The following is a 19073-nucleotide window of genomic DNA, read 5'->3' on the forward strand; positions in this document are numbered from 1 at the left end:
TAGCATATTCAGAAGTATCCTTGTGACTTGTACCCCTGTGTTTAACCATTTCTACGTTAAAATCACTACAGATAACTATTCTCGACTTAATCACCAAGACTTTTTATAACTATTGACACACATTTTTCAATACAAAAGTTGCATGTGCATCTACGGACCTATACACACTAACTACATTTTCATTCTTCTGTTTTACACAACTAAACTCCCGATCCCATTCTACATCTACATTTATACTCCGCAAGCCACCCAACGGTGTGTGGCGGAGGGCACTTTACGTGCCACAGTCATTACCTCCCTTTCCTGTACCAGTCGTGTATGGTTCGCGGGAAGAACGACTGCCGGAAAGCCTCCGTGCGCGCTCGAATTTCTCTAATTTTGCATTCGTGATCTCCTGGGGAGGTATAAGTAGGGGGAATCAATATATGCGATACCTCATCCAGAAATGCACCCTCTCGATACCTGGACAGCAAGCTACACCGCGATGTGGAGCGCCTCTCTTGCAGAGTCTGCAGCTTGAGTTTGCTAAACATCTCCGTAACGCTATCACGCTTACCAAATAACCCTGTGACGAAACGCGCCGCTCTTCTTTGGATCTTCTCTATCTCCTCTGTCAACCCGACTTGGTACGGATCCCACACTGATGAGCAATACTCAAGTATAGGTCGAACGAGTGTTTTGTAAGCCACCTCCTTTGTTGATGGACTACATTTTCTAAGGACTCTCCCAATGAATTACCAACAGTTAATTTTATATGATCATTCCACTTCAAATCGATCCGTATGCATCTCCCAGATATTTTACAGAAGTAACTGCTACCAGTGTGTGTTCCGCTATCATATAATCATACAATAAAGGATCCTTATTTCTATGTATTCGCAATACATTACATTTCTCTATGTTAAGGGTCAGTTGCCACTCCCTGCACCAAGTGCCTATCCGCTGCAGATCTTCCTGAATTTCGTTGCAATTTTCTAACGCTGCAACTTCTCTGTGTACTACAGCATCATCCGCGTAAAGGCGCATGGAACTTCCGACACTATCTACTAAGTCATTTATATATATTGTGAAAAGCAATGGTCCCATACCACTCCCCTGTGGCACGTCAGAGGTTACTTTAACGTCTGTAGACGTCTCTCCATTGAGAACCACATGCTGTGCTCTGTTTGCAACCATTATGAGCAATATGTAGATAAATGAATTTTGGAAAATTTTACTCCTTATTTGAAAAAAATTCCAGCCTCATCATTTTTTCTCTGTCTTCTACACACTATGTTTGCACCACAACATACCCTTGGGAAGAAATATGTTTACTTGAATTTGGGTTAACCAGTGTTCTGATACACAGATAATATCGACATGTTGAATGTTAGACAAACGCTGTAATTGTAAAAACATTATTTCTAATGCAACATATGTTAATTTGTAGAAAACTGAGTTGTCTGTGTCTATCTGCTTTCCTCTCAGAGCTATTTGTCTCTATATTTGAAGTGTCAGGCTCAGTTAATGTCTTTAATCCTACAGTATTGTGACTATACGTGTTATGATTTCACATACCTGTTCTTCTATTTGTTGAATCCCTTTGCTAAGCACTTTCTCTTGTGAAACAACCTCTGATCCCACCAACAACCCTGGCTCTTTGGTCGTGGTTTGTTTTTGCAAGTTGACTGCCATATACAGTCAGTTGGTATTCCCACTGCCTGAACTTGTGTTCTTGTTCTTCTTTCTACAACTTGTTCTGTCTCCTTATAAGATGTGTTCTTCTGTCATAACTGCTGCTGGATTATTTTCATTCGGTACTTCTTTTAAGTTTTGCGTTGATCCCTTGAGTATGGATTTTTATTGAGTAATTGTATAAATCACAGATATACTATTTGCTTTTAAAGATTCTGACGTTCTTCTTATGGGAGTTGTGCCTGTCACTGGTTTGACTGACTTTTATCTGCTTCAGTTCCACAGATATTTTGTAAACTTTCCTGTTCGATTTCAATGACTCATGAACCCCAGTGGCCTTTAGTTCTTTGCTAGTTGCATTCACCCGTAGTCAATGTGCTGTATATAGCTCTTTTTTGTTAGATGTAATAATAAAGCTTGCATTGTGGGAGTCTTTCACAACTGTTTGTGGAGTGGATTTCTTGATTTACACGACCATTTAGCCAAGTCATGACTATGTGGTACTCCAACAATAATCACATTTGTATTTTGTCATGTTGGCAAACATCATTAGCCCCTGCCCAAATAACTGCAAAGCATTAGACAGCGATCGAATGTGAGCAGTGCGCGCTTTTGAGGAGGTGACATATTTTGTTGTGAGCTTATGCGGAACTGTACTTTAGAGTGATTTCTGGAGGATAAATTCAAGCGTAATTGTAGGAGTACCTTAACGTCACTGGGATAGATGAATGAGGTACCGTCGTCCTCGGCGACGACACCTATGGTTTCTGCGTCCATGGGGAGCCCGGAGCGTGAGTTCCAGCAGGTGACGCGGTGGTTGAGCACCTCCATCATGAAGAGCACGCCTGTTCGCTCGTCCAGGAAGCTGCCTGTAGACTGGCCGCGGTCCCCGCGGCTGCCCACCGGCTGGAACGACCGGAACCACGAGGTGGTGCCAGCGGCAGTGCTGCTAAAACAAACGGTGTGCCTCAAGATGTGGAAATTCGCAAAATGGAAAGTACAGTAATGGCCAAGTTCTTTAAACGGAGAAAATTTGTGCATTGATCATGATGTTTGGTTTGTGGGTCGCTCAACTGCGCGGTCATCAGCGTCCGTACAAAGCCCCAATTTATTCACAGTCCAATTTGTTTCACAGTCCAATCTAGCCACTGTCACTAATGATGAGGATGATGATGAAGTGATGAGGACAACGCAAACGCCCAGTCCCCGGGCGGAGAAAATCTCCAACCCGGCCGGTAATCGAGCCCGGGACCCAGTGATCTAGAGGTAGAACCGCTAGAAACTAGACCACGAGCTATAGAGCATGTGCATTGAAGGAGATTTGACACTTGTTCTTCGTGTAAAGAGTAGGTCGACTACTATGGAGTTCCAGGTCACTCTTCACGTGAAAACCTGTGTCGACGATTCACTTGAAGGTTCTTAGAAGTGGAGATCATGCTCCATGGATGGCTTGTATATGTACTGAGCGAAGTTGTACAGTGCTAAGGCGTTGGACTCATATGTGGGAGGTTGACAGTTCAGTCACCCACATCCACCAGGTTAGCAAGTTTCATATCAAGGATTGTGTCTGCTTTTACAGTTTACTTTTTCAGTTAGTCTTGCTAGGATGGGTAGAATGTGTGCATACTGTGTGCGGACGCAGGAGGAGCTGGCCACAGTTCGCGAGCAGCTGAATGCACTTCTGGCTACAATCAGTCACCTTCAGGCTGCTGCCTAGGGTTGTAGGTGTGGCAGAGAATCTGGTGCGTCGCATGGGACACCTCAGGTATCGCTTGTTTCGCCCATGGGTTCCGCTTCGGACACATCTCCTAGTCTACCCGACGCTGTGAATCCGTCCTCACTGCAGAGTAAGTGGCGTGTGGTAACGCGTTCGCGTTGCTCGAGGCGAAGGATCAATGTGGAGACTGGCCGTCTGGCATTGCCCATTCACCCAGTGAGTGGACAGGTGTCCGCTCCTTCAGAAGGGTGCGAGCATGCACACTGGGATGGGGTAGGGAGGTGGGGAGGTTTGCTAATTATCGGTAGCTCTAACGTCAAGTGCGTTATGGAGCCGTTAGGCAAATAGTGTTCAGGACTGAGAAGACAGCTAGGTTGCACTCGGTATGCTTGCCAGGAACCTCGAGATGTGGAGGCGGTCTTGCCTGCTGCTATCGAGCGTGCTGGGTGCAGTCGTCTTAAGTTGTGGCTCTTGTGAACACCAACGACGCTTGTCGCATGGGCTAGAGGCCATCCACAGTTCATATGAGCGGCTGGTGGAAGTGGTGAAGGCTACTGGCCTCAAGCATGGGGTACAGGAAGAGCTCGCAATTTGCACCGTTGTTGCCACAGTTGATCAGTGTTTATAGACGAGTGGAGGGTCTTAATCAAAGGATTTGTGATCTTGGTTGCAGATTCTAGACCTGCTTTATCGGTTGAGGGTTTGATAGGTCATGGTGCGCTACAAGAAGGAAGCAGCTACTCGGTTAGAAGGGTACTTGTGTTTTTTTAGGCTAGGCAGTACTCTGAGGCACTCAGATGAACGCTCGCCAGTCAATACTCAGCAAGGGAAGTCACAACGCATTCAGAGTAGTGACACTTCGACGGTCAAAATTGTCGAAGTATTCGTAACATAGCTCCCGAATTCACTGTCCCGCAGGAATGTTGTCTCTCAAATTATTCTGGGGACCGAGAGCTGGTTGAAACCCAAATGGAAAATTCTGAGACACTTAGCGAGTCATGGAATGTATATTGGAAAGACAAGTTAGAGGCTATATGAGGGGGAGCGTTCATTGCAGTTGAAAAAAAATACTGTCTCTTTTGAGGTAGAAGTCGAGTGTGACAGTGAAGTTATCTGGTCGCTTATAGCAGGTCTAGCTGAAACCGAGCTAAGTGTTGAATGTTTCTGCCGGCCAACCGATTCTGCTGTGGCAGGTCTAGAGTTATTCAAAGAATGTCTATGGTTAGTAGCGCGTAAATACCCAGATCATGCATTACTAGTTGGAAGCGACTTTAACGTGCCGTTTATAGACTGGGATGTCTATGGATTCATTGCACGGGTACAGACAGATCGTCATGCAAAATGCTTTTGAATACGTTTTCTGAAAATCGTCTTGAGCATCTAGTTCGACAGCCCACACGTAATGGAAATAAACTTCGTAGCTACAAATAGAGTGGACCATATAGACAACGTCAATATAGAAATGGGGATTAGCGATCATGATGTCATTATAGCAACTACGGTTATGAAAGTTAATAAATCTGTACAGGAGGCTAGGAGAGCGTTTCTATTAGAAAGAGCAGATAAGGAGTTGTTAGCATCTCACGTAGGCAGTGAATTGAGATCACTTGGTTCCAGTAAGATGCACGTAGAAAAATTATGGGAAAAGTTTAAGCACATTGCAGATCGTGGTCTGGAGAATTATATGCGTAGTAATTGGATGAAGGACGGAAAGGACCCACCATGGTTTAATAACGACAAGCAAAGGTTAGTAGAGATGCGTGCGTCTTTGAAAAAATCAATGCGCGAAGCATACAACTGCAACCACCGTCACACATTAGTAGAAGATCTGGTAGGGAAGCCAAGAAAATTTTGGTCCTATGTAAAACCGCTAAATGGGTCTAAGGCTTCCATCCAGGCACTTCTTGACCAGTCGGGTATGGCAGTTGCAGAAAGGAAAATTAAAGCGGAAGTTTTAAATTTAATGTTTAAGAATGCGTTCATGCACGAGAATCATACATAGACACACCGTCATTTGACCATCGAACAGACGCGTGTATGGACGACATAGCAATAAGCATCCCTGGCGTAGAGAAACAACTGCCGGCCGCTGTGGCCGAGCGGTTCCAGGCGCTTCAGACCGGAACCACGCGGCTGCTACGGTCGCAGGTTCGAATCCTGTCTCGGGCATGGATGTGTGTGATGTCCTTAGGTTAGTTAGGTTTAAGTAGTTCTAAGTCTAGGGGACTAATGACCTCAGACATTAAGTCCCATAGTGCTTAGAGCCATTTGAACCATTTGAAGAGCAACAACAGAAGGAGTTGAAAACAAATAAGTCACCAGTTCCGGATGGAATACCAATTCGGCGTTTCCAAAAATATTCTACGGCGCTGGCCCCTTACTTAGCTCGCATTTATGGCGAATCTCTCGCCCAGCTCAAAGTCCCAAGCGACTGGAAAAAAAGCGCAGGTGAATCCTGTGCATAAGAAGGTCAGATGAACGGACCCGTAAAATTACAGACCAACGTCTCTAACATCTGTTTACGGCAGAATCCTTGAATATATTCTCAATTCGTATGTAATAAATTTTCTTAAGGCTGAGAATTTTATGTCCACGAAACAGCATAGTTTTAGAAAGCACCACTTGTGAGAAACTCAGCTTGCCTTACTCTCACCTGATGTATTGCGAACTATGGATGAAGGGCAACAGACGGATTCCATATTTCCGGAAAGCGTTTGATACGGTGCCCAATTGCAAGCTGTTAATGAAGATAAGAGCATACAGAATAGGTTCACAGATGTGTGAGTGGCTCGAAGACTTGTTAAGTTATAGGATCCAGTACGTTGTCTTCGACGGCGAGTATTCATCAACGAGAAGAGTATGGTCAGGAGAGCCCCAGGGATGTGTGATAGGACCGCTATTATTCTCTTCATACAGAGTGGGACAAATAAAGGTGGCCCAGATAACAGAGTTCCATGGTACAAAGAAACACAACAGAGGAGAGGAAATACAGTATTAACCTGACTATAGACGATGTAGAAAATGACCACCATTATCTCTTAGCAGTTTTGGGGCCTGGTCAGTAAACTACTGAAGGGGTGTCGAAGGTGGACTGTTGGAATTTCTGCAGTCTCATCCGAAATGTTCTGTTGCAGTTCTTGAAGACTGTGAGGCTTGTTGCGATACACCTTAGACTTGAGGGATCCCCACACAGAGTAATCGCACACTGACAGATCAGGTGGCCTTGGTGGCCAGCTACGGCTGCAACCTGACTGATCCCTGCTAAAAACTCTATGAGGCCTGAAATTTGTATAAATGTCGTCCAAGATCCGGCCGGCTGCATGGGCAGTTACTCCATTCTATTGGAAGTAACTGTAGGTCTTTTCCTCCTGCGTTAATGTTGCCACAAATAGTTTCAAAATGTTGTCAACGTAACGCGCCGAAGCGCTGATGAAAGAAGATGAGACCAATAATGCGGATTGCAGACACTGCACACCAAACCCTAACCTTCTGATCACATAGTGGTGTTTCGTGGAAGTTTTGCGGATTCTCCGCTGCACAGAACCTGTGATTCTGTGAGATGACATAACCACTTAGGTGAAACGAGGTTTCACCAGACATAAAGAACAGATCCATGTCCAAGCCATTCATTGTTATCTCAGTGAACAGTCACTAACAAAACTGGAGGCGCCGAGCAGCATCTGCTGGACTTAACGCATGAACACCAGACACTCAGTAGGCGTGCGTGTGCAGGTCCAGGTGGAGTATTCGACTGATCTGCCGGTCTCTTGCGACATTCGTCGGGTTGATTTGGTAGGACACTGTAGCATGTTCTGATGAACGGCAGCCATAACACTTTTGTATGTCTCATTTTTAATATTCTGTATCTACATCTACATTGATTCTCCGCAAGCCAGCTTATGGCTACTAGTCATTATCTTTCCTTCTCGCAAATAGAACGAGGGAAAAACAACTGTCTATATTTCTCCGCGCGAGCCCTAATTTATCGTATCTTATCTTCGTGGTCCCTACGCCAAATATGTTGGACGCAACAGAATAGTTCTGTAGTCAATGCGTTACTTTTGTGCTTGATATCATGTTAGATGGGTAGATCACATAACTAATGAGGAAGTATTGAATAGGATTGGGGAGAAGAGAAGTTTGTGGCACAACTTGACTAGGAGCAGGACATATTCTGAGGCATCAAGGGCTCACCAGTTTAGTATTGGAGGGCAGCGTGGAGGGTAAAAATCGTAGAGGGAGACCAAGAGATGAATAAACTAAGCAGATTCAGAAGGATGTAGGTTGCGGTGGGTACTGGGAGATGAAGAAGCTTGCACAGGATAGAGTAGCATGGCGAGCTGCATCAAACCCGTCTCAGGACTGAAGACGACAACAACAACAACATGTTACATTGTATACCCATCTCGCTGCCGCATTCCTGTCCTGAGCATTCTTCTCCGCAGCGGACAGTGTACACAATTCTTAAGTAGTTGCACTGGTACTTACCTGTTCCTGAGCCATCGAGACGAGACGGCAAATTCTCTGGAAGAGCAGAGAGCGTGGAAGAAGGCGGTGCGGTAGCCGTCGTCCTCGGAGTCGGGCGCGGAAAGCGCCACTGAGAAGATGCCATCGGCGAGCTGGTAGTTGAATCCCGCAATGTCGAAGTCGCCGTACAGCGGGTCCATGCGGAAGAAGTTGTGGCGCAGGCGGCGCGAGCTGCGGTCGGACAGGCTGAAGACGACCAGCGCCGAGGAGCCCAGGTCCGGCAGGTAGGCGAACGCCTCGCCGCAGTGGCCCGCCTCAACATCCACCGCGATACTGGCGAAGAACGACGTCGCGTCGAAGTCGTCTCTCCGCAGGTAGTACCTGTGGGCGCAGGCAGCTGTTTTCAAATAGGCCGTCCTCAGTCGACATAGAAAAACTGTTGGCCTTGTTACATAGGAATTGGACATAAGTACGGAAAAACCATGAGAAATAGCCGCCCATTCACATCCCGACTGGTCGGTCGAACACGCCCTCCCCTCCCCCCCCCCCCCCCCCCCCTCACCACCGACCACTACCCACCGCTGAGCGGGGCGCCGACCGTCTGACTTTCTGTGGACTGACGGAGTTTGGGATAGCAGGCAGTGATCAGGGCAAGCGGGTAGAGATCTGCCCGCAAACTGACGCACGCAGACTGAAACCTCCACTTAGAAAAATTTATGAATGACTGAGCTGGTAAACCCCTTACGTTATTTGATTTTCAAACAGCTGAGCAAAACTGAACGTACTCACACATTTCTCTCTTTACTTATTCTGATCATCACTAAACTGACACACAATATTTTTAGCGCAACGCAATCTGACTTTCAATAATCCCTACAAAAGAATGTCCGTGACTGACAATAACCTATACCTTTCATGAATCACTTACCTCACAAAAATCTTCGTTACTCGAACTACTGCAGTACAGCGAGCGCCAATACTGCCAGCTAAATAAAGGATTCTAACTACCGAAGGCACTAACTACTGATAGGCATAGTTAGCAAACGAAATATTTTGACAGAGTACAAACAATGTATTTACATTAATAATGTTCAAAAGTCATCATATATACAGCAGTTCATGAAATCCAGTACTACAAATTTACTCTTTCTGATGGACACACGTCCAGATCGAACGCACTCAAAATTCCGCCATCTCTCTCCCCACATCCACCACTGCTGGCGGCTCACCTCCAACTGCGCAACGCTACGCGCTGTTCACATCCAACTGTCCAACACTACAATAGCGAATATTCCAACAATGCCAACCAGCCACAGACTGCACACAGCACAGCCAGTGATTTTGATACAGAACGCTACGTGACGTTACCAATATAAAAACCTAAACAGCCTACTTACAAGACCACGGACTCGACCACCATAAAATCTCCCGTAGAAAGGCGAACGTGTCGGAGCGGTCCTATTCGACAGTAGTCGGCCTGTGTATGTGGACGTAGTGCATACTTGAACATGAATGCAGATGCTGGCCGAGCCTCTAAGTTGTGCCTTTGTATTTGACATTGAACGACACCTGCGCAATGTCCTCCACACTTCGCAAGTGTCAGTCGTGTTAAGAACAGTTTTCTGTGTAGTTGTGAGTCCATTGTTTTGGAGCTTAGTGCATCTGAACACGGGAAAATTGTTGGTGCCGGTATGGTGGATGCTTCTATAACCAAAGTAGCTGAGGTGGTTGGGGTTTCGAAGAGGCACCGTACCGAAGATTTGTACCGCACACAGAGAAAGTGGAAAAACATCATCCTCTACGTCACAAAGAGGACGAAAATATGTGCTGAGTGATTGTGACGGCCACTGAAGAGGATTATGACGAAAAATAAGAGAACGACAACCGCAAAAGTCACTGCAGAAGAAGGGGAGCTCCGTAATCTATGACCTGCAGGGCGAGCTGCAGTTCCAAAGCAACGCATCAGTGATGTAAATGATCGTAACGGTAAAACGTGGTGCCGAAGCCATAAAACCTGGACTGAGAGAACAATGAAAGAAAGTGATATGGTCGGTTGAAACTTGCTGCACAGTGGTTTCGGCTGTTGGTCCAGACTGCATCCCAAGAGTGGACCACGGCAGTGGTTTGGTGATGATTTTGGCAGCCACGTGGTGGCGTTCCACGGGTCCCATGGTTACTCTGCAGCGTGGCATTACTGCCAGGGATTATGTGATAATTTTGCCTGATTAGGTCCATTCAATGGTACAATGTTTGCTACCAGTGGTGAGTCTGTGTTCCAAGATGACGGGGTACTTGTTCACATGGTTCACATTGTGCAGGACTCGTTTTGTGAACACGAGGATGAATTTTCGCATCTCCACTGTGCACCACAGTCACCAGGTCTACTTTGGAGAGAAGGCTGCATGATAGCTATCTATTTCCGTCATCGACACCTGAACTTGTCACTACTTTTCAGGACAAATGATATAATGTTCCCTTGAAAACCATACAGGGCCTTTATTTGTCCATTTCGAAACGGCTGAAAGCTGTTTTGAATGCCAATGGTTTTCCTACACCGTACTGGGGATAGTAATGTATCCACTTTCCAATATCCTCGTCGTAGAAAGCAGCTGCCTGTGCTTTCGCCCAGTTATCTTCACTGGTCTGCAGCTCGTTGTCTGTGGAAAAATTTTGTCTTCATAGCCAGCGGTTCTTGTGAGCAGAGATGAGACTGAGGGGGAGCCAATTACGGACTGTATTGTGGGAGAACAAACACTTCTCATCGGGAACGCTGCGGTAGCGTCTTCATTGCCCTGCCGCGTGCGGCCGAGAATTGGCATGAAGAAGGAACTGCTCGACAATTGCGTTATGTGGGTTGCATGGCACAGGCGAAATCGCTAACCAGGCCCTCATACTTGGCGGGAGACGCTATTCCCTACGCTTCTTTACGTGCTCAGTGTTCACTCAAAACTGAAAAGAGCGACCCGACACGATCGACGGGAATGCTAGAGACAGTGCCCAGCACATCTGTGCAAAGCTTTACCCGATTTTCCCAGTGGTTTCCATTTCGCGAGCGATCGGAGCTTACTTTCTGGTCAACTCTGGTATATTGTATGTAAATCCCTGTGGTGTTTGTAACATATAGCGTGTTTATGAGTGGCTGTCTAATGTTGTCCGTCCGCAGCTCGTGGTCGTGCGGTAGCGTTCTCGCTTCCCGCGCCCGGGTTCCCAAGTTCGATTCCCGGCGGGGACAGGGATTTTCTCTGCCTCGTGATGACTGGGTGTTGTGCGACGTCCTTCGGTTAGTTAGGTTTAAATAGTTCTAAGTTCTAGGGGACTGATGACCATAGATGTTAAGTCCCATAGTGCTCAGAGCCATTTTAATGTTGTCCCCTCAAAGGAATTCTCAAGGCTACAAATGATTAAAACGACCCTACAACTAGAGACCCCTATAAAACCAAGTATTATGTTGTGATTTGACTTCAAACCAATAGTTCCTGTCGGGATGCTACTAGAACGAATCACAACTTGGATAGCGTAAATGACTTATTCTCAAAAAACATATAGAGTGCACAATGTCCGATTCTTCCCTAAATGTAATTTCGAGATTGGCAGAACATACGTTTGCTTTAGACCGCGTCCCAATTTATTAGACAGAAACAGAGTTGGCTGATATTGATTAGCGGTGACAAACAGAAGACTTACACTCTGACTGCCACTTTCAGAAAAAATTCAGTAGGCACGCAAATGGAACTCAGCACATTTACTGTGAGTGTTTCCCTATCCACCGAACCGAAGTCTGCATCTCACCTACTGAAGCAAAGACAGCAGTTGACTGCACCGATGGCGTGCTGGTCGGAGCGTTGGCCACTGTGCAGATGACGTATGTAGCTACGTGTAATTCTCTGCCTACACAGTGGACGCAGGATGCTGTTTACAAACTACCAGCGTTGAAATTACCTCAGCACAAGACAGAACGCAAGTCAAGATTTCTGTTTGCTCACGAGCCAGAAACAGAAATTCGACTCAAGTATTGTCCTATAAAGAAGCACTTCATTGTTTGTGATATTCCACAGAGAAGTAAAGAATCGTCAATCGAGTAAACTGAATAATTCCGTTCACAGGAAAACGACTTCACGTGCTCCTTGTGGTGAAAATCAACAGTTACCAAAATCGAACTCCAAGATTCTGCTCTGTGGGTCTCGCCTGCGAAGTCTCTATGTCGATCCCTGGAGGGAAGTATCTTCGACCAATCTCCGCATGAAAGCGTGTCCACGCCATATTCCCGCTCGATCCCGGCCATGCGGCGTCTACTTTAGCGCTCAGGCAACGAATTACAGCAGCTTTTACGAAAACATTACCTCCAACTACATGGGTCACGAATTTGTCAGCTAATCGCCTAAAGTTCATACTCCTTTCAGGAGATTTTCTGGAAGTTTCCGTTTCCCATCCTACATCCTTAGCACTCCGCCACTCAGATACGCGTCTCTGTTTTTCAGTGGGAAGTGTGCCCTTGGAAGACAGCTTGTGACCATCGTTTGTGACGCCACGCATTCCTTTGCTCTAAAAAGGGTCTCTTTTTGCCTTGTTTCGCCCCCATCGCTATTCCGAATTTTTTTTTTCAGCCCACTAGAGTGCAAACTTCTGCCATCACTGTGTGCTTTATGGCGGTTCTGCGGCCTGTAGTCAGCCGCCTCCTCGGTCTGTTCTCTCTCGGAACAGCAAACGTCCGCCCCTGCAGTACACAGCTCTCCACCTGACCTCTCTTCAGCTGATAGCGGCTTTTGAGGAACGTGTTGTCCACATCGCCGTTTCTGTCAGCATTTAGTACTATGGAAATAGTAAGCAGCTGGTGCTAGCCAGTGTCAGTCAATGATATGATTAATAATCCGATTGTGCATCGTAAACAATGATCTAATATAAATACACAACTGACCATTAAAATTGCTACACCATGAAGATGACGTTCTACAGACGCCAAATTTAACCGACAGCAAGAAAATGCTGTGATATGGAAATCATTAGCTTTTCAGAGCGTTCACACAAGGTTGGCGCCGGTGGCGACACCTAAAAAGTTTCCAACCGATTTCTGATACACAAACAGCAGTTGACCGGCGTTGCCTGGTGAAACGTTGTTGTGATGCCTCGTGTAAGGAGGACAAATGCGCACCATCACGTTTCCGACTTCGATAAAGGTCGGATTGTAGCCTATCGCGATTGCGGTTTATCGTATCGCGACATTGCTGCTCGCGTTGGTCGAGATCCAGTGACTGTTAGCAGAATATGGAATCGGTGTTTTCAGGAGGGTAATACGGAACGCCGTGCTGGATCCCAACGGCCTCGTATCACTATCAGTCGAGATGACAGGCATCTTATCTGCATGGCTGTAACGGATCGTGCAGCCACGTCTCGATCCCTGAGTCAACAGATAAGGACGTTCGCAAGAGAACAACCATCTGCACGAACAGTTCGACGACGTTTGCAGCAGCACGGACTATCAGCTCGGAGACCATGGCTGCGGTTACCCTTGACGCTGCATCTCAGACAGGAGCACCTGCGATGGTGTACTCAACGACGAACCTGGGTGCACGAGTGGCAAAACGTCATTTTTTCTGATGAATCCAGGTTCTTTTTACAGTATCATGATGGTCGCATCCGTGTTTGGCGACATCGCAGTGAACGCACATTGGAAGCGTGTATTCGTCATCGCCTTATTGCCATATCACCCGGCGTGATGGTATGGGGTGCCATTGGTTACACGTCTCGGTCACCTCTTGTTCGCTTTGACGGCACTTTGAACAGTGGACGTTACATTTCAGATGTGTTACGACCCGTGGCTCTACCCCTCGTTCGATCCCTGCGAAAACCTACATTTTAGCAGGATAATGCACGACCGCATGCTGCAGGTCCTGTACGGGCCTTTCTGGATACGGAAAATGTTCGACTGCTGCCCTGGCCAGCACATTCTCCAGATCTCTCACCAATTGAAAACGTCTGGTCAATGGTGGTCGAGCAACTGACTCGTCACAATACCCCAGGCACTGCTCTTGATGAACTGTGGTATCGTGTTGAAGCTGCATGGGCAGCTGTTATTGTACACGCCATTCAAGCTCTGTTTGACTCAATGCCCAGGCGTATCAAGGCCGTTATTACGGCGAGAGGTAGTTGTTCTGGGTACTGATTTCTCAGGATCTATGCACCCAAATTTCTTGAAAATGTAATCACATTTCAGTTCTAGTATAATATATTTGTCCAATGAATACCCGTTTATCATCTGCATTTCTTCTTGGTGTAGCAATTTTAATGGCCAGTAGTGTATAAATTGAAAAGAGTTGACATAATATTATATGAATGGTGTAAAATGTTACCGCCTTACAATTTTTAAAGAATTGGCTGAAGATGTGAGGGAGATGTTGTACCGTTGACTCCCCATTTCCGACCCATATGGGACGAGGGAAATGAAAGGTATTCCGATATTCCGATTCGAACCACCGGCGGATCGAAGCTTAATCGAAAACATGGATTTATACAAAACATATTTATACCGTAAAACATCAGGAAATGAAGACAACAGAGGAGATTCTAGCCAATGAGCTGTCTGTATTAGGTAATTACTTCATAATCTGGAGACTCCAACCCAGTGTGAGTAAAACAGAAGTTTGTTGCTTCCATCTAAATAACCGGTTGGCGAACGTAAAACTGGAAGTAAGTTTCAGAGGCAGAATTCTTCGTCATATTGGAACCCAAAATATCTTGGTTTCATCCTGGATCGTACACTATGCTTCAAACAACACCTTCTTAACTTAGCTCAAAAGCTGAGGACTCGAAGCAACATCCTCCATAAGCTACGCGGAACTACCTGGGGATCTTCAGCAACCACACTGAGATCTTCAGCTCTGGGCTTGGTGTACTCAAGTGCTGAGTATTGTGCACCTGTTTGGATGAACAGTCATCATACAAGGCTTGTTGATACTCAGCTAAATACGATAATGCGCATATCATCTGGCGCAATCAGATCTACTCCAGTTTATTGGCTTCCACTGCTAATCAGTATAATGCCTCCTGATCTACGCAGATGTACTGCCCTTATGAGAGAATTCCACAAGATCTCCATGAATTCTAACCTATCCGTGCATAGCGACCTGCCACTTTTAAATCGCAAGAGACTGAAATCACGCCATCCAACTCTGTGCGATGCTGCTGACATGGTTGCTAAGAATTTCAAATCTCTTGAAGAATGGAAAGGTCGGTGGGAAGGAGTGACAGATGTGCACCTGCATAATATCTTCTCAGGTGCTAAACTTTCAAGTGGATTCGACCTACCACGCAAGACCTGGACTACTATCAACAGAATCCGTACAGCCATGGGCGATGCAGGGATGCTCTCTTTAAGTGGAAGTAGCTGCCTGATCCAGCTTGTGACTGTGGGGCTCCATACCAGACTGAAATTTCCTGGCAGATTAAAACTGCGTGCTGGACCGAGGCTCGAACTCGGGACCTTTGCCTTTCGCGGGCAAGTGCTCTACCAACTGAGCTACCCAAGCACGACTCACGCCTCGTCCTCACAGCTTTACTTCTGCCAGTACCTCTTCTCCTACCTTCGCAGGAGAGCTTCTGTAAAGTTTGGAAGGTAGGAGACGAGATACTGGCAGAAGTAAAGCGGTGAGTACCGGGCGTGAGTCGTGCTTCGGTAGCTCAGATGGTAGAGCACTTGCCCGCGAAAGGTAAAAGTCCCGAGTTCGAGTCTCGGTCCAACACACAGTTTTAATCTGCCAGGAAGTTTCATATCAGCGCACACTCCGCTGCAGAGTGAATATTTCATTCTGGATCCAAACCAGACTGTTCACCACATTGTCAGTGAATGCAGGATTCGAGCCTATCACGGCGCCAAAGAGGACTTCCTGCTAGCAACTCCAGATGCAGTGCGCTGGATTGAAGGACTGGATATTCAGTTGTAAAGACAAACTTAAGTTTCTTGTGTGTCAATATGTACATATGTATAAGTAATTTAATTTCATGATATGTCTGTATTAGCCATTAGCTAAATAATAATAAATAGTATGCTGTAAATCACGACGAGAAGATATACCAGATACCAGCACGTTTCTGAGCGTGCTCGTACTACGTCGGGAACGTGGTTTTGCGTCTTCACGCTGAGCAATACGTTCCGCGCGACGGCCGCAGACAGGGTACCTGAGGAGGAGGGTGTCGGTGCGCAGGTCGTAGACGAGTAGCTGCGGCCGGGTGAGGCGGGCGAGCGCGCCCTGCCCCAGGTCGGCGGTGCCGGCGTCCATCACCCACAGCCGGTCGCACGCGTCCGCCCTGACGCGGTAGGCGGACGTGATGCGCGCTGGCTCGCCCTCGGCGCGCTCGCCACCCTCCAGCCGCTGCGTCTCCCAGTCCGGGTACGGCGACAGCGGCGGCGACCGTGGCGACGCAGGCGCCCTCTCGTCCCCTGCAAAGTGGCCAGCACTCACTCTCTCACCACTTAATACGGAAACATCACGGTTAAACCTCTGAACACAAGGTTGTTACGAGGGTCACTCCAAAAGAAAAGCACACAATTATTTTTTTTAAATCCATCTTTTATATATGTTGAGAGCGTATGGGTGCTATTCTGTCATTCTGCGCAACGGATTAATCTGTGATGTACCCTTTACCCTGTGGCTCCCGAAAGATGCAATTTCCACCCCCACACTACTACAGAAGTCAGACAGACGCTCCTAACGTTCTAAAGAGAAATGCCTGAAAAACTTTAAGCAATAAATATCTTCTGGAGTCCTCCACTGTAAGGAAATGACACAAAAAATTCACAAAATTTCTTACGTAACTAGTGGGATACTTGGGTACTGGAGTAGTGCTACTTAGTGTAAGAAAAACATGAAACTAACGAAAATTATTATTTATTTTGCAAAAATTCTGAGAAATCACAATGGCACTTTTAGTTATGAACTGAACAAGATATTTCCGGGTTCTTTTCGGAATGTGAAGTTACCTTTTAAGGATAGGATTCGCTAATGAAATTTCTATACATAGTTTAAGACTGTTATTGACTTGGCAGAATGGCTGAGAGCCGCACCTACTCAACTTGAATAATCATCCGTTAGAATGTTGCTAGGTACGGTCGAGGCTGTCGCGTGTGAAATGCAGTGAAGTGTACTGTTGTTGAGGAAATATGGGGCTCACAAGAGCTGTAGCATACAATACCGTAAGCTGCGATGACTGCTGTCTGCGCCGCTCGCTGCTGACAAATAAGATAACTCTCGTTCTATCTGGATTGACCTTCGCCAATCAAACTCTCCCTACGCCTTGTTGAAGTCGAGGACTCCTAATCGCCACTAGTCTAACTATTGGCGTGGTACACCGGTCAGATAACCAGTCCACCGTGATGCCACTCAAAAATTCGCTCACAGGCGTTTAACCATAACTCTGTCCGTTCACACCACACAATAAGTGTGGTGGCCAACACAGTGAACAACGCTTAATCGCAAGGACTCAATAATTCGCTCTCGACATAGGTGCTTTCCCAGTGAAGTACTGAGGAGAGACTTGTTCCTCGCTCTTTGAGTACACGTACGAGCGCGCACGCTCTCGTTACGTGTTCTAGCTCCAAGAGCGACAACGGAACGGCCCCTCTCCACGCCAGACGTGAAGGGGTATATCTTTCAGTCTCTTCCATTACTCCTTCAGCTCAAGGCGTCAGGAATATCGTCTGCCAATCAGCATTGCTCTTCTAAAACGGCAGAATGACGTTTCGTTTAAGGCGACCAATCCAGAAATCTGTAGCTTTGGCGTTTGCTGTCTGCCTGTGAAAATCCCTGAAACTCTGGTTTATATTTCTAAAGAATTCATAGGCTGGGCGCTCCCACACAATGTAGCGCAATTTGCTTTTAAGCCGAACATGGGGTGTTCTTCCTTTCACTCGGGCAAACGCTGTCTGCTCTATGGGTGGTCACCGGACAACATAGATGGCCTGAGTCGTCCTTTGATGGGACCAGCCCCCCGGCGTGTGGTTTGCGTCTCCCGAACTAAAAACCCCTGCGACCGTCGTGTCTTGAATGTGTGTGTACACCAGCTTTGAGTATTTCAATCTCGGAGCGCATTTGCGATTTACTAATTATTTGCATATTGTTTACATGAATTCATACAACATAGACTTTATCTTATCGAGTTTGGGTTCGAATGAGGCGTCTTGATGTGCGGAATATGATTGTCAGGGCGGAATATGTAAGCAATGAATGTCAGGATACCACGACGTCTTACAATGTTTGAAAGTTTTACAGTGTGTAGATACATCGTTTAGGAACAATATTTTCATTTCTCCACATAATTTCCATCCCTCTCAACTGCCTTATACCATCTTGGAACCAGCGCCTGTATACCCGACCGGTAAAATTCTGGACCAACCTGTTGTAGCCACTGTTTGTCAGTGTACACAACGGAGTCATCTTCTTCAAATCTTGTTCCACGAAGAGTCTTTCAGTTTCCCAAAGAGGTGATACGTCAGATGGAGCCAGGTCAGGACTGTAAGGCTGGTGTTTAGTGTTGTCCATCTGAGTTTTATGATCGCTTCCATGGCTTTTTGACTGACATGTGGCCGTGCATTGTCGTGCAACAGCAAAACATCCTGCTTTTGCCGATGTGGTCGAACACAGTCGAGCCTGACGTTTCTTCAGTGTCGTCACATATGCATCAAAATTTATGGTGGTTCCACATGGCATGATGTCCACAAGCAAGAGTCCTTCGGAATCGAAAAACACCGTAGCCATAACTTTTGCAGCAGAAGGTGTGGTTTTGAATTTTTTTTTTTTCTTGGGTGAATTTGCATGATGCCACTCCATTGATTGCCTCTTCGTCTCTAGTGAAAAATGATGGAGCCATGTTTCATCACCTGTCACAATTCTTCCAAGAAATTCCTCTCCCCCATTCTCGTACTGTTCCAAAAGTCCACTGCATACAGTTTTTCTTGTTTCTTTTTGAGCCACTGTCAACATCCTGGGAACCCACCTGGCACAAACTTTTTTTAACGCCAACATTTTCAGTATTCTGCAAACACTTCCTTCCCCTATCCCAACGTAGCGCGACAATTCGTTCACTGTGACGCGTCTGTTAGCAGTCACCAATTCCTTAACTCTCCGCACATTGTCTGGAGTGTGTGCAGTACGAGGCCTGCAGCTGCGAGGACAATCCTCAATATTGCCGTGCCAGTTTTCATCACGTGACCTGGTTGCCCACC

At 46.4% G+C, this 19073-nt stretch overlaps 1 protein-coding gene across 2 annotated transcripts in view; it reads right to left on the reverse strand.

Moving 5' to 3' along the window:
• Positions 1–19073, reverse strand: part of LOC126419321 (L-dopachrome tautomerase yellow-f2-like) — a 122771-nt gene that overhangs the window by 16323 nt on the left and 87375 nt on the right. Inside the window, exons 3-5 of one of the 2 annotated variants that reach the window (XM_050086499.1) lie at positions 16031–16292; positions 7880–8239; positions 2380–2623 (exon numbers count right to left, since the gene is read on the reverse strand). In XM_050086499.1, coding sequence (XP_049942456.1) covers positions 2380–2623; positions 7880–8239; positions 16031–16292 — 866 coding nt within the window. The remainder of the gene's footprint in view (positions 1–2379; positions 2624–7879; positions 8240–16030; positions 16293–19073) is intronic. The other variant, XM_050086500.1, reaches the window with a different exon arrangement.

The sequence above is a fragment of the Schistocerca serialis genome, chromosome 9 (genome assembly GCF_023864345.2).
Source record: "Schistocerca serialis cubense isolate TAMUIC-IGC-003099 chromosome 9, iqSchSeri2.2, whole genome shotgun sequence".
Classification (NCBI taxonomy): domain Eukaryota; kingdom Metazoa; phylum Arthropoda; class Insecta; order Orthoptera; family Acrididae; genus Schistocerca; species Schistocerca serialis.